The sequence below is a fragment of the Magnolia sinica genome, chromosome 13 (assembly GCF_029962835.1).
Source record: "Magnolia sinica isolate HGM2019 chromosome 13, MsV1, whole genome shotgun sequence".
Taxonomy (NCBI): domain Eukaryota; kingdom Viridiplantae; phylum Streptophyta; class Magnoliopsida; order Magnoliales; family Magnoliaceae; genus Magnolia; species Magnolia sinica.
Genome location: NC_080585.1, coordinates 991,023 through 1,013,811, shown reverse-complemented (window position 1 = coordinate 1,013,811; position 22,789 = coordinate 991,023). Strand labels below are relative to the sequence as shown.

Sequence of the window (22,789 nt, the reverse complement as noted above, 5' to 3'; positions counted from 1 at the left end):
TTGGACCGTTGGACCTTTTTAACGAGCTTGTCATTTATTTTGCAAAGTTTGAGCTTTCTCTGAGCAGTGTAACAATATAATTTTTGATTGATGATACGATCATAGAATAACATATCTGATGAATGGCCCAGATCTATGACATGGGAGTCATACGCCCAGATCTCTGACGCGTCATCCGCCCTCTCAGATGTGGAGTCCTTCTCATATCTAAAGCTGACTTGTTTGCATCTAGCTGTAAACAACTGGACTCTTATCTAAAACCGGCTTCTTCCTATTAATGACTACTGACTTGTTTGATACGTCGGCCGAGCATGAGCGCCTGTACTCGGGCGCACAGCTACCAAAGATATGATTACAATACAATACACCAACTCATGAGAAGATTACAGCTGTTAATTAATATCTATCAATTATTAATATATATAAAAATTTTATAGTAAAATCACAAAGATTTCCAATAATAGTAGGATTCAATCATTTGAACGGTTTAGATATAAATATAGATGTATGTGTGTTCATTGTACATTTGTATGTGTATGGATGGCTGAATGCTCCAAGACCACTGGTGTTTTCTTGATTCTGAGCACAACCTGTCGTTCTCCTCATCCTCTTAACTTAGAAAAATAACTTTGATGCTCTGTGTGGATGATACACAATCACATAGAAATGACTTATAAATTATAAAAGTAACTCATGGAAAGTAAAATAAAGTTGTTCAAATTATTCTTGGATGTAAAATGGACAAAATATCGCACTCATTCGATTATTAGACCATTGGATTATTAGATATGAATTGGACGGTTGAAAATGAAAACTATAAATGGTCTTATTTGAAGCTAAAAATATTCACGAATCAAACGTTATGATTTAAATCAACATGATTTCTAACGTGTGACTTAGAGATAAGGGAGACCATGGCCTCCACAATTTAACTTGAGTTAATGTGTGCCACGTATACAATTTCTGAGAGAGCCCGTGTACGAAGCATTATACACTACTTTTTGTATCATATAACTCCTTGTCACACCCGGATAGCTCAACTGGCAGGCTGAGGGCTGGCCTTGCTATCGATCCCTAGTGGGGGTGGGTAGCTCAACCATTCCACGCGCAATCTGGCACGTCCAAACGTCCGTCCATGTGAAATATGATCCCTAAATAATTTGGGACCACTTATGAGATCTTATCCATACAGAATCTAGGCCCACCGTGGAGATGACCATACACAAAAATCAATCAGGTCCAATCATCACGCGGTTGAAACCATAAGGAAACGCAAGAAGCATTATGTGACTGTCCATTTTAAACATACACGTGTGTGCTACAAGATTTGTCAATGGAAGGGAATGATTTTGGCACGATGTGGCCCACCTAATAGACGCTGGACATCCCGAACAATTGGCTACATGAGTAGTCTGCTGTCGCACATCAGTAACGTCCGTGGCTAAAAAACAACGGGCTTCTAGAAACCCTTGGCGATGGCCCTCTCACGCCACGTGGCTGTGACCGACAAACGCAATTCTGGTGCGTGACTAGGTTCGTCCCTCTAGAAGCCTCCGGTGCCATAATCCAAAGGCGGAGAGAAGGACACCTGGCGCTGAAGGCATGGCCCACCTCGACGTGCTAAAGCTCGTGAAGAGAGCGGGTCCAACGGCACGACTTCAGAAAGTCCACAGTAACAACAGGGTGGAGAAGACAAAAACAAAAGGGGCGGGTTTGTTCAATCTCACGTGTGACGGTTAAGGAACTAGCTGTTGTTATGTTGTCATCTCTTTCCTTTTGCTAAGTCGGTCGCGGATTGGGCGGTGAACCTGCCACCACCGACTCCGTGGTGGCAGGACTATGTGGGGTCACCATGATGTATATGATTTATCCACGCCGTCCATCTGTTTTTCCAGCTCATTTTCGGCTATCAGCTCAAATTTGAAGTTTATCTTAATCTCAAATAGACCACACTATAGGAAACAGCATGGATAATAATGTCCACCGTTGAAACCTTCCTAGGGCCCACATTTATGTTTATTCTTCATCCAACCTATTCGTCGGATCGCACGGACGTGGATGAAGGGAAAACACATGCGGCCACCATGAAGTTTTCAACGTTTGGGGTACAATTTCCACTCTTTTCTGTGTTGTGGTCCACTCGAGGCTTTGGATATGCTTCAATTTTAGGTGCATAGCTTAAAATGAATTAGCAAACAAACGGATGAACGGCGTGGATAAAACACACGCATCCAGCTTAAGTCGGGACTAGAGCCGCTGGATCTGCGGTCGTGTTGCAATGATCTAAACCGTTGGCCATACCACAGTGATGGATGCGAACACTCCCATCAGAACATTTCAACCTTTGACCATTTAACTGGATCTCACAATCTCAAGAATTATTGAGACAGGAACATCAGCTATGAGGCCCAAAGCATGAACGGTTTGGATCAGCGAACATGTAAAAGATTTTACGGCCATAGCCGCGACATATAGGGTACTCATTGTTGTAAACCTCTCTATGAGAGTGCTCGAATACATCGTCGGGGCTATATCCGTTGAATATGAAGCCCTGTTTGGTGATCTAAACCGTTATCAGATTGGCCTGAACGTAGATGAAGGAAATCATTGGTCGTGATACCCAAAGCATCTTTATTATCCAAAATTTCTGATGATATGGACCGTCAACTTGAGCATTGCTTCGTGGACCATTGATTTAAAAGTACGAGTTTTTTCAATGTTGAATATTCTTGAAGTAGCCATCTTCAGTTTATATTTAGTTAGATCGACGGCTTGGATTAAGGAATAGCCCCAGATTCAATGGATAGTCCAACGCAGGTGATACATTGAGATGCATTAGAATTTTCCCGGGCATATCACGGAAATGAGCATCACTCTGCTTGGATCAGGTCCGTTATAGTATATATGAAAATTAATGGACGCGGATTTCCTGCAAAAGCCGTTAAGTAAGATGTTCCTACGAAAAATTCTGTGTGGGGCCCACCGTCATGTTCCAGAGAAATTTATTCCGTTCATCCGTTTTAAGAGATTATTTTAGGTGGATCCAAAATTAAAAGGGGACACAAGAGGAAATAATGGAGACTCAGTTAGAACCGTTGAAACATTCTTGTGCCAATAAAAGCTGTGTCATGCTAAATATTTTATCATTTTACTTCATTAATGACCTTACAAACGGTTTGGATGACAGGTAAACATATAAAAGGTGGAGCCCAAAAAGGTTAAAATGGTAGGTATTCATCAAACTACCATCTTATGTGGCCCACTTCAGTTCTAGATCCACCTCGTTTTTCGTCGCATGTAGTTAATTTCCAACAAACATGGCGGTGGGCCCCACCCAGCATCCCTGCTCAGGAACTTTCTGCTTAAAGTCTTTGGCAGGAAATCCATGTCCAAAATTAATTTGGAATAAAATTTTTGACGGCTAATATTGAAATGGATGATACAAAGGTCAACATTATCAATGAATCATGATTGTAGTAATGAGAAAATGAACGGTTCATATGATCATCCAAGATGTAAAACTGGTGGAACCCACTCTATCCAATGGTGGGGACACCGCATCCATTTCCTAATAAAATTCTTCTTTTTGTTTTTGTTTCTGTTTTAAGTAGGTAGACGTTGCTGTTATTTTACTGCGACTAGCAATAAAAAGTTAAAAAAGTCAGATACTTCTTCTTCCGTAACATTAGGAGAAAAAATTTTCACTCCCATTAAATCTGGGCCGTTCATTTGTTAGGCAAGACAATTCATATATGATAGCGCCAAAAATAAACTGCTATTATGATAGAATACGCCAAATCTACTCTAATGAATTTGGACCATTAATTTTGATCCTATAGTCGTCTATGTAAATTTTGAAAAAAAAGGTAAGATGAAATTACTCCATCCACTAGAGATTCATAATTTCATAGTTTCTACGGCTCGGATAATGTAGATTCGCGATTTCCAACTTGAATTCAGTGGACGGTGGAGATTTAACGCGAAGGAACTATTTAGATTTTAAAAAAATAAAAATAAAAATCTGCCCCCTTCTTTCCTCTCTCTTAAGAGAGGTTTTCCAGTTCAAACGAGAGATTGAGGGAGAGAACAGTCCTGATCGTTCACGCCTCTCCTTCATCATTCTCTCTTCAAACAAAACCCTAATTACTCTTCCCTTTCTTTTTAAAACCCGTAGATTAACTTTCCATCACGGAAGGAAGCCATCTCCTCGCCCGATTTCGCTCTCTCTGCTCCGATCCTTCTCTCCTCGACGGAATTTCTGCATTCTAGGTTTTGGTGTTCATTTTGCAGCTTCCAGAATGATCTAAGCCGTTAATTCCCGTAAGTCCCTCTGATCTCGAGAGATCTCGCACTTTCCTTACTTTTTTTTTTCCCGTCAATTTCACTAGATCTTGAATGGTTTGATTTCGCGTTCACCAGCGGAACGGATTCCTTTTTTGCTTCCTTTGATCTCCCTCCCGTTCGATCTGGTTTGATCCAAATGACGGCCGACACGAACGACTGCAATGGTGTTTTGGATGGATCGAATGTCGAATTCGATGGGAAGAGTGGTTTGAATTCGAGTCCATGTCGCGATCTGTCGAATGCCACTGGCGACTCCAACTGCATTGTGAGCGGTAAGGACGGGGAGGTGATCGTGGAGCGGAAAGACGATCTCTACAGCTCTTATGTTCTCGTCGACGGAGGATCTGGCGATCCTGTGGAACGCGATCTCAACATTGCAGATCCGAAGGAAGATGCAGAAAAGAAGCCCATCATAGGGGAAAACACTGTACTGGAACCGAATGCCAGTTCCCCGATTGAGGATTTGAAGGTTGACTCTGAAGAATTGAAGGAGGAAAAGGAAGAAAATGGGGAATGCTGTGAAGAGAATTGTTGTGATGTCGATCAGAGTGGGGTCCTCGCTGATGGTTTGGATGGCAAACTGAATATAGATGAAAAGGTGACTAATGACGAAGATGAACAGAAACTGGAACCTTCTATGGAGGCAGAAGCAAATACGGAATCTGAAATTACAGCCACTGAAGCCGTTGAATCCGAATTGCATCAGCTTGAGAATGGGCATGAGACGGAGACATCAAATGCATCCAATGAGTTTCCAACCAGGGGAGCCGCTGGGGACCTTGGTGTGGAGCTGGATATGAACTTGGAAACTGATATGCGTTGTATAGATGATTCAGAACTGCAAATTCAGAGGTCTGAAGTTGTGGTATCAGAGGTGGCATCCGAATCTGGTCAGCCTGAGAACAGACATGAGACAGAGACATCAAATGCAGCCAATGAGATTCCTGCTGGGGGACCCACGGGGGACCTTGGTATGGAGTCGGATGTGAATTTGGAACTGCAAGTTGAGGAGTCTAAAGCAATGGTATCAGAGGTGGAATCTGAATTGCATCTGCTTGGGAATGGAAAGGAGACAGAGATTTCAAACGTGGCTAATGAGATTCCCATGAAGGGTCCCACGGGGGACATTGAGATGGAGGTGGAAGTGAATTTGGAAAGCGTTACTCGTTTTGTAGATGATTCTGAACTAAAAATTCAGGAGTCTCAAGTTGTGGCCTCAGAGGTGGAATCTGAATTGCATCTGCTTGAGAATGGAAAGGAGGCAGAAACTTCAAATGTGGCTAATGAAATTCCCATGGATGGTCCCTCAGAGGACCTTGAGATGGAGCCACATGTGATGGTGGAAACTGATACTCGTCCAATAGATGATTCTGAATTAGAGAAGGAAGTTAGAAATGGCTCTGCTGATAGCTCTGTTTTAGAGAAAGAAGTTAGAGATTGTGCTGACGAAGGTGGAGAATTGGAGGTAGGAGAAGGAGCTGCCTCTGTTGAAGGTGGAGAATTGGAGGTAGGTGATAGAGCTGCCTCCGTCGAAGGCAGCAGTGTAGAAACCGGGGTCCTAACTGTTTCTGTTGAAAGCAGCAAACTAGAAACTGAAGTTAGAAATGAGCCTCTTGAATCCGAAGAACATAGCATGCCTGATTGTGATGTTGATGTTATTAAAGAAGAAGTAGAAATTAGAAATGGCTCCATTGAAAGCAGTGAAAGAACAATTTCTTGTCCTGTTGATGATCTGAGACAAGACTCTGGAGCTACGAATGGTTCTCTTGAAAGCAGCCAAAGTGAGCCTGCTTGTTCTGTTGATGAAACAGAACAAGTGCCTGAAGTTGGAAATGGTCCTGCTGAAAATGGGAAAACCGTGCATACAGTGAAAGCTTACATTAGTAATACAAGCTCAGAAACTGTTGTTTCAAATTTCTCTGTTGGAAATTGTGAAAGCTCCCTGTCTTGTCCTGTGGATGATAAATCAGAAGCTGAAGTGAGAAATGGCCATGCTGAAAGCGATGAGGGCCTGCCTATTTGCTCTGCTGATGATTCAAAATCAGAAACCGAAGATGGAAATGGCTTCGCTCGGAGTGCTGAAAATATGCCTCCTTGTCCTGTTGATGAGGAATCAGAAGTACAAGTTAGAAAGGACCTCCTCGAAAGCACTGAGGACGTCCCTGCCTGCCATGTTGGTGACAGGGAATTAAAGTCTGAGGCTATGGATAGCTCAGCTGAAATCTTCGAAAGTGCACCCAAGTGCTCACAGGATGTGGCTGATGTTGACAGTGAAGATCAGTCCATGAATAGAGATGATGGTGAAAAACCCATTTCCGAGGTTGAGGACATCAAAGCGATTGCCTCAAATGGCGAGAAAGCCATTTCTGAGGAGGTTGAGGACATCAAAGCGATTGCCTCAAATGGCGAGAAAGCCATTTCTGAGGAGGTCGAGGACGTTGAAGCAATTCCCTCAAATGAGTCCTTGCCATCTTCCCAGGAAGATTCTACTGCTGCTTTGGAGGGACCGAAGGTGGATGCAGAGGTGGGGAAGAGGCTACCCATTTTCATGATTAGAATCCCAAGATATGTTGATGAAAATATCAGCTTGCAGATTGATATTGCTGCGCGGGAAGTTGACAAGAGGACTCAGCATAGGGATTCTATAAAAGACGCTAGAAAGTTGAAGAAGGTAAACAGTTCTTTCATAATCCAACTTGTGCGTTTGGAAATGATATCTGTTGTTATTGTTCTTCAATTCTTGAAAATTGTTTTCTTTTCCAGGTTACTTGTAATGAATATAAGGAAATCTTTGAAGCTGCAAAATTAGAAGAAAAGGCTGCACGTGATGCAGTTACAGCCAAACGGCGGGAAATGGACGCCCTCCAGTTGATGATTAACAGAATGAAGACTGCAACTTCCATAGAGGAGATTGATGAAAAGGTAACAATCTGCAGAAGTCCTTTATGATTATTATTACGGTTAGTAACAATATTATTATTGTTATAAATTACACATGTTTCATATAAAACAAGTTAGGGATTTGCCTTTTTGTTTTACCTTTTGGCCATGTTTTCGCTTTCATGTGGGCATCAAATTCTATGCATTTTTTGATGACTTTATCTTGGAAGCAGATACATAATATGGAACATAGGATAGAGCATGAAACTGTGCCTTTGAAAGAAGAAAAACAATTAATACGTGAGATCAAGCAATTGAAGCAAGCCCGTGAGATCAAGCAATTGCAAGTTGCTGATATGGTTCAGCAGGCCGAACTTCAGGAGGCGTTTAACCAAAGAGACAGCATTGAAAAGCGTCTTAAGGTAATGCTAAATGAAAAATGTTAATCTTCAAATGGTTTTTTATGGTTTGCAAGATGCCTAATATTTCTTTCAATGTTCATAGCTTATGAAACAGGAATTGGATTCACTAAGAAGTGAGGTTTCACGAACTGAATGCATTACCAAAGCTGCTAAGCAGAAATTCTATGATGAATATAAAAGTCTAGATGAATTGCAAGCTAAGTTTAAAGATGCGGATGTTCTTCGTCAAGAAGCATATGACCATTTAGTGGAACTGAAGAAACAATTGTATGAGAAGGTATGCTTTTGTCTATATGCTTTGTCAGGTATTTTGTGGTATTGATTTCCTGGATATGAAATATGAACAATATATACTTTTGCATTCGTTTGGTTCTCTGTGTTCATCTCGAATTATGTACTTTATTAGGATCTAGATTTGAGCACTTCTATCTGATTCTTTATATTGATTTTGAACTAGATCTTGTGAGGGATTTAGTTTGAAGAACTCGTTTGCTAATTGTTGATTCTTAATCTTGGCCAATTTAAAAGAGGTTGGAACTCTTTGCTGTTGGATCTCTTGGGCCCTGTATCTCTGTGGCTTTTTTTGAAGGGTTCTCTTTGTAGCTTAATGAATTCATCATTTTTCAAATTCAAAAAAGAAAAAAGAAAAAAAAAAGGAACTCTTTGTTTTATTTGTAATAAGAGCTCCCTATGTTATGGACACATATTTATGACAATTAATGAAATTCTATTCGAGAAATATATAATTCAAAACTCCAAGATGACATGACGTCATCTTCATTGAGCTTATAACGAGTATGTATCATTGTATCCATTTTAGTTACAATTTAATCAAACTGTTCGTTGCTATTGTCCTGTACTTTTTTTAAATTTTTTTTTATTTTATATATACTAACCTTGAATGTATTAAAGGGAATTTTACAAAATAATATCTCACAAATATGATATTTACATCCTTGTACCTTTTTTAAGTAAGTTTTCATTAAGGTGCCTCATTAATCAAGTTGTTGTCAAATAGGTACTAACGTCCATTAGTTTAAAGAATGATTTTTCCTAAAATGATGAAAATACCCATCAATTAATGAGGTTGTTTAATAAGAATTAAATAGGTATCTACATGTAAATATGTGTTATTATAAAAAAAATCTAAAAATGGAAAAAAAATCTGCGCAGGCTGATTGCATAGTTATAGGCATGTGGTTACTGGTTGGTGTTCTGTTGGACCCACCATGATGTATCCACACTAGGCTTGCACACGGGTCGGTTTGGTCCGGTTTTGTGGTGAAACCGGAATTGAACCGTTCCCAATGGTTCTAGTATATTTGGAATAGGAACCGGACCGTTAGCACCCTAGAACCGAACCGGAATCAGAACCAGACCGTTAAAACCGGTTCGGTTCCGGATCAGTTCCACGGTTCTGGGCTTTTTATAATCCAGCCCAATTGCACGTTTTATTTTATAATCTAGCCCATGTCCATTCATGTTGTGATCCATTTGATGAATGGTTTAGATATTGTATAAGGTGTGCTAAAATATATTTATGGAAACAATCAAACTGTGCATTGTAAACCATAAATCATGAGTCAAATATGGAAACAATCAGAGGGTTCCTGGTTCGGTTCCAAGTTCGGTTCCAGGTTCGGTTCCACAATTCGGATCCATGGTTCGGTTCTACGGATCGGTTCAGTTCTACATACCCCCAAATCAAGAACCGAACCGATGTAATCGGTTCTTTGATTTTTGGAACCGGAACCGGATCCGGTGCACTCTAGAACCGGACCAAACTGGACCGTTTGGTCAGTTCCGGTCCGGTTCCACGGTTCTACCGGTTCCATGTACCCCTAATCGACACAGTCCATCCATTTTTTCAGATCAATTTAGGGCATGATCCCAAAAATGAGGCAGATCTAAATATCGGGTGGACCACACCATAGGAAACAGTGGCGATTGAATGGCCACCATTAAAGGGATGGATTTGATGACTGGATCCTGGTGATGGACTTGAAGAATTCTTTGGTTGAAAAAGTGCCAGGAACTGAAGGAGCGCAAGTTCTTCTATTCAGCTCGTCCAAGGGAAGGAATATCATATCATGACATCCCAATAATTCAGATAACATATGAATTTTCCCATCCAATAGACTTCTTCTAGGCGGAAAGTTCCACACCACCTTACCACCCGGAATTTCAAAATACTCTATGAAAATTGTTTCTGTGTGAAATTTAATAGACTTGGAAGCCGCTGACGCAACCCACAAAAGTCCTAGAATCTGATTCTGTTGCCTTTGCCAACATTAAATTTGATTCCGTCCCTGAATATTTTGCTCACACCTTCTATGGTTTTTACCAAAAACCAAATATTCTTCCAAACCCAGGAACCACTTCCTCTTCTAATGACGCCTGTGGACCTGCCTCTTGTGATTTCCTAATACTTTTGACAACCTTCCTCCATAAAAATTTCCGTTCTTCACGGAAACACTACCACCACTTTGAGAGTAAAGTACAATTTCTGTCATTGATTTGCCCAATACCAATTCCCATCCCTTCTGGTTTTGGCCATTTCAACTCCCAATTCATTGGATGATATTTACATTCCCATAGGAAGTCCCCACTGAGTTTTTTCGCTTCTCTTTGCAATTTTAGCTGGGATTTGAAACATAATTAGGAAGGCTGGCCAATGTGGCCTTTATAAGTGTGATGCTACCCCCAAACAAAAGGTTTCTTCCAAGATGCTTAGCTCCCTTCCAAACCTCTTGAGAACCGGATCCGATATCAAAGATGCTCTTCGAGTGGTCCCCAACAGAACACCAAGGTATTTCATACGAAGTGATGACTGCATGCATCCCGGGGCCCTAGACATAGTTTTAACTGCCCTCTGCTAGTTGTGACCCCAGGTATGACACTCATGGAAAGTTAAATGGAGGCCATATACCTCTTCAAAACATTGAACAATACCTTTAGTGATGAAATTTTGAGACTTCTTGGCTTCACAAACATCGTATGATGCATTAAATAATTGATGCTTGAGACTGCTCAGCTTCAAAAAATATAAGTGTCATCTGCCAAATTGAAGATGAGAAATCTCTGAGACCATCTCACTCTGAACCATCTCATCAAACCCATATTTACGGCCTGTGAGAAAGTTAACTAAGACTTTCTGCCACTATAAGGAACAAGAAGGGAGAAGGAGCCTGTGTCTTATCCCACTTCCACGTTTTGAAAAACCCCAATGGGCTTCTGTTGATTAGAATCAAGAAAAGGAGATACATCAACCTGTTATATTCACCTGCTGCCAAAATTCATTATGCACATCAAATATTCCATGGACTCCCAATCTAAATTATCATGCATACCATGCGAGGAATTCCACTCTTCCTTTCAAGTTGATGGATTTGTTGGCAATCAGAATACCTACTAAAATTTGGCAGTCGATGAAAACCCCTGAAAGTTCGACACTGCAGCATCTTACGCCTTGTGATGCCATGTCCAAGAGACTATCCTATCCTCTGCTTTAAGAACAAAATTTGAACAAAATTCAGAGAGAGGATAGATGATGGTGGTTGCAAAACAAAGGGATTCTTCTCATTGAGATGCAACATGAAGATTAGGCTAGTCCAAGACAAGTTGCGAACTTTTAAATCTTTCCAGTTCAATGTCTTGTTGAAGTTTAATTGGACCCCAATGTCCTAGAAATTTGCTAGCATCTTCCTTCTCATCTCCATCTTGAAGGAGCGTGCGGCATGCATCATTGGTTCAAGCTCGTAAGATTTATGGTATGGTATGGAGCTCTGAGCTCATTGTCTACACTATCTCCCTTCAGTTGGCTGTTGTTTTCTTTTCCTTAGGATTCATTATCACGTGCACTGTCCATATGCAGTTGTATATTTTATTGCCCTGTTATCATTTCCTGCAGTATCATTTCATCATGCTACTGTTGTTGTGGGATTTTCCCTCCTGCTGCCTCAGTAATTTCCATGGTTCCTGAGAGCATCTGGTGAAGATATTTGGCTTTTCAATTATGCCTGTTTATCTGTGCGAAACTAATATTTTTAAAGCTGCAAATGTTTCCCGCTTGCTGAAAAATGTTTAAGCACTTAATTCCTTCCTAGGATGGGTTCAGGTGGAACCCCAATGTTTGAAACAGTATGCCAGCGGATGGGGCTGTAGACCCATGGCACATCAGTTATTTTGGGAACTTTCTTTTTCTGAGGATGTGACGAATCTATATGGGGCTGCGAGATCTATTGGTTGCCTATATGATCCAGCTGAATTTCAAGATGCACTTTACCCAGTGTTCTAGGCTACTATTTGACCTTGCTGTTGGGTTTTTAAGTGATTTGAACCCTTTCAAGGACCTTCCTCCCTCCTCTTTAATTGTTTAGTGTCTTGGTTTTTATAACAGTTCTTCAGAAATGTTTTCTTTTGTTATAATTTAGGATTTATTGCTACTTAGTTATTTAAGTTAAGCTTCCAATTTTTTCACTCCATGGTCATTTCTTTATACTTAAAATCTTGCCTTTTGGGAAGGAAGCAAAAGAATTACCCTAGCCATTTCCTATTATGAATATGGCCATATTCTTAGAACATTTTCCTTATATTATCATGTTTGGTCGGGCAAATACAAATTTCTTTCAACTTCATTGTTTATTTATATTTATATTTATTATTTTTGCGAAGTTTCAAATCAAAGCGAGCCAAGGTAATTTCCCTTATTCACTTTGGGGAGCTCATTTCACGAGGATTGCTTGGCATTTGCATGTTTGAATTCTCATCCAGCTGTATAATTGCTATGCTGTCTCATTGTTCCACAAGACCTGTTAGAATTGGAAGAGTGAGCAATTGCAGAGTTAGGAGCTGAGGGATCATCCACTTAGTGCTGATCACTTGGTGATTTAGACTCCTAGTTGATTATTTTACTGGTCATTAGTGACTGAGGGGTTTGATACTAGTAAATAGGAGCACGATTATTCATTGAAATAGCAGCTTTCGAGGGAGTTCTTGCTTCCAATCACTAACAACTAAATAGGTGGGAAAGTGCAAGTAATCCTTGTATTTTTGAACCGACCTGAATCATGTTTTTATTGGGCATTGTTGAGCTGGCATGGCTTCCTTTTTTAATATGCTGGTAGTCATGCTCCTTGAACTTATCTCTAATGACAGCGCATATAAAGTTGGGTTTGTTGTTTTAGTATGACGTGAAGATTACTTGCCAGGCTCGTTCAAGGAGTTTTTGTGTTTTGTGAGTTGTCTTGTGATTAATGTATCTGAAGGATTGTATTTACTGTAACTAATTAATTAGATTATCAAAACCTGTTGTTTATCTGGAACTATGTATCTTTAGCAATAAATGACATGTAGTTGATGGCAAGTTCGCTAGATCATGAAATCTGTTGATATCCCAATCTTAGTTGCAAGGTAGACCATCTCCCCACAAATACCCAGGTTCCATGCTTCCCATTTCACCCATCTTTGTGACTTCTATAACATATGTTGTAAAATCAGAAGTTTCTCACATTTGTTTCTTGTGCTACATCTGTTTCCGGTTCCGGGACTAGGAGTCCCACCAATCCTGCTTTTGTTATGGTAAAAAGATAGGCTGACACTTTAAACTCTCAATGCTTAATACGGACTTCATGCATTTGCAGAATAAATATTTCCGCATGTACAACGAAGACAAGAGGACAGCCTGGAATTATGCACATACAGGAAATAGAGACGCGCTCCAAAGCCATTGTGCTGATCAGGTGCATACGTGCATCCCCTTCATTTCCTTGACATGTATCAATCAATATTGATCTTAGTAATTTCAATTAACATGTGCATATCTGGTCCAGGTGGAGAGAATTAATGAGCTATTGAAAAGTAATGATGAATTTCGAAATGACTATGTCAAGAACAACATGAGGAGCACGTTGAGAAGACTGAGTACCTTGGATGGAAGGTCATTGGGCCCAGACGAGAAGCCACCTGTACTGCGTGTGGAAGAAAGGATTGATAATGCTACTGTGTTAGCTGCTTCAACTTCAAAAACAGAGCAGGAAAAGCGAGGTGCGCCTGTGGTGGCTCCAAAAGCAGATGCAAAGCCAGCTGTTGATGCAGGAAAGAATTCGACACTTAAATCCAAGAAATCCTCCAAAACCATTGTCGCAGAAACTGGCCCAGTGACAGGTCCCAGCAGGGTGGAGATGGAAGAACAGGAAAAAGAGAGGAAGAGAGCAAAAGAGGAGGAAGAGATGGCGAGAAAGGCAGAGGAGCTGGCAAAGAAGGAACAGGAGCTGGCAAGGAAGGAAGAGGAGTTGAGAAAAGAGGAAGCTGCAGCCAGATTGAAAGAACAGCGTCGGCTGGAGGAGAGGGCCAAAGCCAAGGAGGCAGAGGAGAGGAAGAGGCGCAATGCTGAGAAGGCCCAAGCTAGGGCTGAATTAAAGGCCCAAAAGGAAGCTGAGCTCAAAGAAAAGGTAGCTATATTCAAGTCTTATTGCATGGTTTCTATAGTAAATGAATGGTCCTGAAAATTTGCTTTTGATAATGTGTTTGGATGTAGCCAAATAGCAGTTGGCGAGCCTTCTGAGCCAACAAGCTGTTAATTGCATTTGAGGCAGTGTGGAAAATGCAACCTGCATCAAATGGGTTTCCTTTCCCTGCCTCACTTTCTGCGTCAAATCTCTAGTATGATATGTATGGGAAGGCCATGATTGGGCTGGCAATGAACTGGGCCTACTGAAAATAAAATTTTGAATAAGCCTGCCATATATGCCTGGCACTTGCAGTTCAAAATCTGGCCTGGCCTGGCCTGGCCTGACAATCGCCACCCATTTATTCACGGCATATAACAACTAGTTTATTCACCAATGACTGGTGCATTTGTTCAGGCATCCATGAGATAGATTTTGTGCTCACTTTTTTTTTTTTTTTGGATTTCAAGCGGTATATAAACTTGTTTACTTTAAACAGGAAAGAGAGAAGAAGACGAGGAAGAAGGAGAGGAAGAAGGCGGCTGCTGCGGCAGATGGAACTAGCGGTAGCACTGAAGGGGAATCCCTTCCCGTTTCTGACAGTAGCATGTCTGCTGAAGCTACTAGGGAACCTGAAATCAAAGAGAAGCTGACAACGGCAGCAAAAAGGCCAGCAAAATCGTCGGTGCCTGCAGCAAAGCAAACGAAGACAAAGCCTCTCCCAATGCCACTGCGCAACAGGGGTAAGAGGAAGATGCAGCCATGGATGTGGGTCGTTGCTGTAGCCGTGCTCATTCTCGTACTTTTTCTGGTGGGAAACGCCACTTCCCTCAAGTTGAATGTTTCTAGCTATGGCTTCTGAGAGGAGCATATTAGGGCCTTTATATTGGCACATATATATAGAGAGAGAGGTGGAGTGGGGTGTGATTTTAGATATAGATATGGGTTATTCTTTTTCCGTTGGTAGGGTCTCTTTCATTCTCTCTGGGTTTTTATTTTTTTCCTTTTTCATTTCTTGTGGTGGCATGCCAGCAGTTTGAGAGGTTTCTTTTGCTCTTTTCATTTTCACTTGGGCTTGAGGGAGATAATTATTTCTTTACTTTAAAATCATTTTCTTCGGACAGAAAACACTGGGGCTTTAGTCCAGATTTATATAATAAGATGATTTCACGCATTGTTTGGATCTTGGGACGTATCGTGTGTTGCTTCAATCTCATACTATAATAAAATTGTTCCATGCAGCATTTGGACCCCTCTCTCTCTCTCTCTCTCAATATCCTCTCTAGTCCAGATGTATAATTATTAAAATGACAGGATTTAACAAAATCTCACTGCATGGCACATTTGTAGATGATGCAACCTCTCGTTCTGGAGGTGTCCTGAGTTTGAATCTCAGGCACAGCTTTTGCGTTTTTACTAGAAAAGTAACTATGAGCTGCCGACCTGGTTTCAGTCACATAGAGTCCTAAGCAGGACCCGCTGGCATGGGAATTTTGAGCAGGTGTGGTGGCCCTGTCACCACCGATCTGCCTGGATGTGTTTTATTAACACCGTCCATCTATTATCCCAGCTCGTTTTAGACCACAGGAAACAGCGGGGATTGAATACCTACTGTTGAAAACTTCCTGGGGGTCACAAAAGTTTTGGATCAAGCTGATATTTTGTGTTTTCCATTCGTCCAGGTCTGTGCAACCTTATAAACATGTTGGATTGCAAGTAAACATCGCTGTGGGCCCTAGGAAGGTTTCAATGGTGAACGTCATTGTTCCCACCGTTTCTTGTGGTGTGGTCCACTTGAGCTATGTATATGCTTCAATTTTGGGCTCATAGCCTAAATTGTACTGGCAAAATGGATGAATGGTGTGCATCACTGTGTGCCCCACATGGTGTCGTCCAGGAATTTCCAAGTGGTTTGTTTAGAAAGATTTTTGGTTCAACTCACTGAGTTCTTGAACTAAGATACACGAGATGTGACGGTCAATTGCTGATTATTAAGGGGAGTTTGGGATTTGGGTCAGTTTTGCATTTTGGCTGCCATTGAGAGCAGATACTGCTACCGCTGGGCTTCTAGTTTTTCTGCCTCTTACACCCAATATCTATTTCCCTTGCATTTGTACCCAGTCTTGAAATGCATTCTTCTGGGATTCCCCCCTTTCCACCCCAAAAGCTGTTTCTCATACATTTGTTCGGTCTTCAAATGACACAACAGTCATTTATGGGCAAAAAATAGTCCCCCTGACAATCATTTTTTTAAAATTATTATTTATGACACCTAAATGTACCGTAAGATTTCTATTGTGATGTATCCGTTTAATATCAGACCTCTTGAGAAACCTTCTAAATGCTCCCCAGCTTTTTCTATTTGGTTGGTCATCTTAGGGGGAAAAAGTCTGTTACAAAATGTTCACCCCTGATTTTAATTAGGGTTTGAATGGCAGATGCCCTGAAAGTATGTATACTATGCACAATGATTTGAAAATTGAATATACAAGCCTTCTAAATAATTTCATAAGGGGTATGAATCAGTTACAAATTATAAAACATGGAAGCTTGCAGCATTGCACAAATGTTTCTAGCGATAGCCGTCTCTGCGGTCTTGCTCCTCAGCAGCCTTGTTAGCCGCTTGAACAGATTTGAACCACAAGAAAGCCTGTTGAAGAGTGGTAAATTAGAAGAAAAACTCACCATTCCACTATTCATTTACAAGTAGGAATGTGATAGAAATGGATCAGCGAGTACCAGAAGCATGGAAGAACCTAACTCACCGAAGTGGGTATGCCTGTAAAGGCAAAGAATCCAAGCAGCGGAGCATAAAACACACTATCTGAGTTCAAGACTCCAAAAACGGGCCTCTCATTTACGTATTCAAAAACTGAACCTATCTGCAGTCATGGAAATTCGAAAATAGTTTCAACCACCTGTTTTGTAGAGTTCGCAAAGATAAATATGGGTTAAGAGATGACAAAGCCAATACCGCAGCTATAGCAGTCACAGCTGAGGCGAGCAAATAAGCATAGAAAGGGATTTCGAAGGCTTGTCCGGATGCATCTTTAAGTTCATCTCGAGCCCAAGGAGGCGGCTCATCAGAATCTGGTTTAGCCCAAGAAGGAATTTTCTCTTCTGACTGGCTCGATTTTGCTGAACCTTTAGTTACAGCGAATACCCTCAGCCTACGGAATGATTTGCCAGCCTGATGGACTTGATGGCGATGGCTTCCTTTTGAAATAAGACCAGAGAATTTAAATAATATTTCTGGCCTCAATCTCAGGTACCTTGGGTTGTGTGTGCTTAATGCACTGATCAGATTTGATGTGCATAGAGATATTGAGGCAGCCATCAACTCCGTTTCCTTTTTGTTTTGACTGAAGTAGGGACCTGTAAAAGAATATCCAGGGGAAGTTTTAAGAAGAATGCACAAATGAATGAGCGATGATGCAAATGAGGAGATGAATGTCAAATCCTGTTGTGAAACCAATTGTTTGGGTAACAAGAAGGGAATCTATTCCTACATGATGCATAACATGTGTCTATGGTAAGGTGTTAGAGAGAGGAAAACATCTGTGTGTGTGTGTGTGTGTGTGTGTGTGTGTGTGTGTTTGTTTTGCAGATTTCCAGTTTGAAAGGGCAGCGATTCTATCCATGAGTTTGCTTCCAACCTACACATTCTATGGTGTGGAGATAAACATCTATTATATATATATATAAATGCTCACCTGCGCACCAGTTCGCACGGAACTGGTGCGAACTTTTTTGAGAACCCATCATACGTGAGGGGGATCCAAAATCTGAATCGTCCATGTGAAGCAGCACCTCATGAAACCCCCCGAGCCCAAGTTTTACTTTGATCCAAAGCTTTGGTGGGCCATGACAAATGAAAACAGTTTCCTCCCTTGATTTGCATTTCTCTTTGCTATGGCCCATCAGAATTTTAGATTAGGGTGAAAATTTGTCCCCTGGGGTTTCATGGGATTCCGCATCACATGGACCGTTCAGATTAGACACCCATGATACGTGTGCAAAGGTGCGCACGTGCGTAGGTGCGCAGGTGAGGATGACTCTCTCTCTCTCTCTCTCTCTCTCTCTCTATATATATATATATATATATATATATATAATGTGCATTTGAATGAACTTCGCAAACCCCCATTTCACCATCCCAATTGCCAAAATACACACTAAAATGCTGAATCAATGAAAACCAATCTGATTGGCCCTTTTGCAGGCCTGCATCCCCCTTTTGCAGAATTGCATAATTGTGTTCAAATTGGCCCTCAAAGGGCATGGGAAGGGTATGTAGCATAGAAAAGGGGGGAGGGAGGAGGGTATTTAGGTAATTTAGAACAGCAAGGTCAAGACTGCGTTGTTGGATGAAGCTGTCCTCCTTTTCACAAAGAGAGAAAACTTTAATACTTAGGCAGAGTAAATGGCCGATACACGGGCACTAAGAAATTGTACACATGGAAAACTATAAATTAAACTGTTCAAATTGTGAGTTTGGTTTCAGATGGATCTCAATTAGTAAATTATATTGATTTAATTTTCTAATCTGTTGATTGGTTAATATTTCCTGGATGGCAGAACAAAATCAGTCAATGGTCTAAATTCAATAAATAAATGCTTATTAACCGGAGATTGAAAATGTTAAATCAATTTGAATTTTGGAAAGTAATACCTATCTAATGTGGTTCTCACAAATTGAGAGGGTCTGATTGAGCCAACGCATGCCATGTGTACAATTTCAAATTGCATGAACATTAAATCAGTCGATGGTCCAAATTCAATAAATAAATGCTTATTAACCGGAGACTGAAAACGTTAAATCAATTTGAATTTTGGAAAGTAATACCTATCTAATGTGGTTCTCACAAATTGAGAGGGTCAGATTGAGCCAACGTATGCCATGTGTACAATTTCAAATTGCATGAACGTCAACCCTCACACTCTGTCAGAGTATTGAAATTCTTTTGACAATCAATTTTCCACCCCTCTTTGGCTCTTTCCCACTTCTTGCAAACCACTTTGCCTGTATCCAAGTGCATTGCACGTACCATATCCACTAGTGCTCTACTTCTCTAAAAAACTAATGCAAATAATGCTTCTATTTTAAAATACAACCAGATCCAGGACTAGATTGATACCAGGATCAATCTGTCAGCACATCAACGGTTTGGTTGACCAAATCAAATGTAGCTTGACATGACTGTCTGTCCTCTTTTTTTCAATCTCTTTCACCGTTTGTTTCCTTCGCCAGATTCTATCACTTCCAGCCGGTTTTTGCGGCTTTTACCATTTTTCAGAATTATCGCCATCTCACAAACATTGGAAAGGACTCAAATGCATCTCTATCCATCTTGATGAATGAATCAATCGATTTATTGCAATGAAACTACAATACAAGGAGCTTGGATTCAAAACCTAAAAATAGTAGGGCTCCCATGACCAAACATCTAATGATCTTCTTTGAAGAGGGCACTTTTCATCGAAGAATCAACTTCTTACAATTTCATCCTCCAAGATTACTAAGGGTCTGTTTGGGTGCACCCTCAAAAGGGGTGTTTGACACCCAAACACTGTTTTGAGCCAAACCCCTTCTCATGTTGTGTTTGGATGCACTTCCGCAAACCCTATTTGATCCCCCACTGGTTGAAATGGACGCTAAAATGCCTACTTGCTGAAAACCAATTGCATTGATTTTTGGAAAATCGAATGGCAAAGTCGATACACGCTTTTGTGGGAAAACCCCTATGTGGAAGTTGCGTCCAAGCAGGCCCCAGTTGGCAGTTTCAAACAGTCCAGTTTGTTTTATGTCTGTTAATACATGACTCCATCATAACAATGACAACATGTGTGCCTCCTTTAACCTTTGGACACTAAACTACTCCCAAAAGAAATTGGAAAAGGAAAGTCCGTGGAATAAGAAATTGGATCTGCTCAGCTACCAAATTGATTTGTAAGTCACTCTATTTGTCATAAATGCTTCTACATTCTAACATCAGACTCATTTTACATTGATGAAGAACTTGCTACTTCTTTTAACATAAGATCCATATAAACTCTCACATTCACCATGTCGCTTTCAACTCTATTAAGTGACACCAGAAACACCGACAGATGGAAATTATACTCATGATATTATGATAGGATCAAATTGGTTTACATGAGCTGCAAACAGTACAAATCGTATAGAGAACTTTGACAGACCATACACATTAAATAGGAAGATCTTCTCACAAATATCATACTTTGAGCTATCCCTTCCAGAAAAATAGAATCTGGGTTTTACAAACTCTTTCCTAACTAGTGTCATGACAGTTGCATTGGATTCACGACAAGAACAATATCAAGACTAATCTATATCCACACCACAATTCAATTGAATTGGGACAAAACCCTAACAAAATAATTCAATTTGGCAACTAAATTCACCCTTGCTTGATTCTCTTTTCCTTTCCTAACCAGTTGCATACATTCTTTCAACAACTGCAATTGATTACGGCAAGATCACTTCAATAATCTAGTATCCTCAACCCCATAACACTTTTGAGTGGTCCAAATGCTCCAGCCCACATCTTACATGAAAGATACCGCTTCTTTAGTAGTTCGTACACCACAGCTCCTTTAGATGCAGATAGCGTGTACCTTGAGTTGCAGAACAAACTACCTAGAATTTCATCCACCAATTTTTTTTTTTTTTTTGAAAGATAATGGCAAACATTTATAAATAGAAAGCACCGAAAGGCCCAGAAAAATATATAACAGGGAAAGGACCAGCCAACCATCCAAAATATTTACAAAAAGAGATTACAATCAACATAAAAAAAGAAAAAGAAAAGAAAAGAAAGCACAAGGCCCAATCAATAACCAAGCGCCTAGCTCTCATTGCCACCCACCACAAAATTTCCGAGTGGATGTCATTGAATATTGCCCAATGACTACATCAAAATACTTCCAACAACTCTTTTTAGTCCTCCCAATTCATTGAAGAATGAAGATATCAATACATAGCATTTCATCTTCCAAAATTACTGAGAGGGTGTTTTGCATCATTATGTCTTTGACCAAAGACTACTTCAAACATTGAAAACAACTCTTTTAAGTCCTCGCAATTCACTGAAGAAGAGCATACGTTGCCAAAACCCACAAACAGATATCCTTTTGATTCGGGCTTTTCAAATCCACTTCCCCAGAAATATCCAATCTACATGACAAACCAGCTAGCATTTACAGTTCTCTGGCCGAGTATGGCAGATCATATGTGCAATCCCTCAATCCAAATGGTCCAGATAGTGGGCCCCACTGTGAACGAGACAAACTGGCGAGCCCAAACTAGCTATTTTGCCACTGGACATTTTCTGTTGGATTTTGGGAGTCGATGATTTCTAGAAAGCCATTCATAAGGTTAGGAGAATATGACCAGTGTGATTTTTGGTCTGTGCCCATACGTGGTCGGTGCACAGACATTATGATTTTGATTCGGTACCTATATAACGTCTGTGCGTGTGGACACATGTAAAAAACTCCACTTACTGCCTGAAATCTATTTTGCTGATAGAGGAAAAGCAAGTTATAAAGAGCAATTTCTAAAAAATGAAAATAAAATCCTACATGGGTTTCTATTGAAAATTTGCAATATGCCTTAATTCAACCGATTTGATGTTTTCATTTTTGAAGAAAATGGTTCTTCTAATCACAACCCAATCCAATTGACAGATTCGAAGAGACTCATTAATAAACAAAGCATCTTGCAATTGAAGCATGTTTTCAGAGCTGAAATGGAGATTCTCAAGGTGCATTCAAGTGAAAAAGAAGAAACGAAACATTCCTTTGGTGGAAAATACTATAAACAAAGACAACCCATTTCAGAATATTCATCAGTTGAGAGAATGGAGAGAACAGATGATCGAAGCTTACAGAGATTTCCAAAGAATCGAACGAGTTGGGAGAGTCCGTACACCTCAAGCTGATATTGTTCTTCTGCGCAGCAGAGAAATATCTCAGGATAAAAGAAGAAAGGAGCTCCTCATTTTTCAAAAAATATAAAACAAAAGGTACTCGCGGCACACGTGAGAACATGGGACACATGTGAAGAATCTGAACGGTCACCAGGATGGATTCCTTACTTATTAATATGAATGCGGCTAAAGTTTCAGCATTTTTGGAAACTTTATAACATCCGGGTTTGAAGAAAATGATGGACGGCTGAGATGAAATTCATAACATTCCAAAACCGTCCATCTTTATCTTAAGATCGATTGGTTAGGATTGACTGGAAATACTGATTTTTGTGATATTTTCGCCTCATGTGGGCCTTACGTGATGAGCGTCTCGATCGCATGGGCATGCGCGATATACATAAGCACCCGCGAGTAAGGAGCGTTGTAAACGGGTGCGAGTAAGGTTAGAAACACTCAAAATTTTTAAATGAGAGAAAATCGAAAAAAGAAGAAACTCAATCACCACCCTTTATTTTTTGCATTGCATCTGGATTGTCCAGTTGGTGGTGTGAATTGGATCTGCTGCCCACGTTGTTTATGACCATCCTTTGATTTGGAGACGTTGGGTCCATGTATTTTTGACACATGGCACATTTCTGTGTGTTCGTTTGGATGGTCCAAATCCAATCAAGGGTCTGCACCTTTCGCTTAATGGGCCCACCTTGGATCAGTTATTACCCAAAAATCACTTTGAACCGCA

General features: G+C 40.5%; 2 protein-coding genes across 3 annotated transcripts; one reads left to right on the top strand and one right to left on the bottom strand.

Annotated features, from left to right (window-relative positions):
- Positions 1-4,026: 4,026 nt before the first annotated feature.
- Positions 4,027-15,282, top strand: LOC131222322 (uncharacterized). Of its 2 annotated transcripts, none has more exons than XM_058217349.1 (8): positions 4,027-4,320; positions 4,420-7,015; positions 7,108-7,266; positions 7,458-7,646; positions 7,729-7,923; positions 13,289-13,387; positions 13,478-14,098; positions 14,566-14,822. In XM_058217349.1, exons 2-8 carry the CDS (start codon positions 4,481-4,483, stop codon positions 14,746-14,748), a joined length of 3,981 nt encoding a protein of 1,326 aa, XP_058073332.1. In that variant the 5' UTR covers positions 4,027-4,320; positions 4,420-4,480; the 3' UTR covers positions 14,749-14,822. The 2 variants fall into 2 exon arrangements, with proteins under 2 accessions (XP_058073332.1, XP_058073331.1); XM_058217348.1 differs by having other exon boundaries at positions 4,029-4,320; positions 14,595-15,282.
- A 1,284-nt stretch (positions 15,283-16,566) lies between these two features.
- LOC131222323 (uncharacterized) lies at positions 16,567-22,149 on the bottom strand. Its single transcript, XM_058217350.1, has 4 exons — positions 22,007-22,149; positions 17,070-17,470; positions 16,861-16,977; positions 16,567-16,745 (listed from the first exon to the last, which is right to left on the bottom strand). The coding sequence occupies exons 2-4, from the start codon at positions 17,430-17,432 to the stop codon at positions 16,668-16,670; spliced, it is 558 nt and encodes a 185-aa protein (XP_058073333.1). The 5' UTR covers positions 17,433-17,470; positions 22,007-22,149; the 3' UTR covers positions 16,567-16,667.
- Between the last annotated feature and the right edge of the window lie 640 nt (positions 22,150-22,789).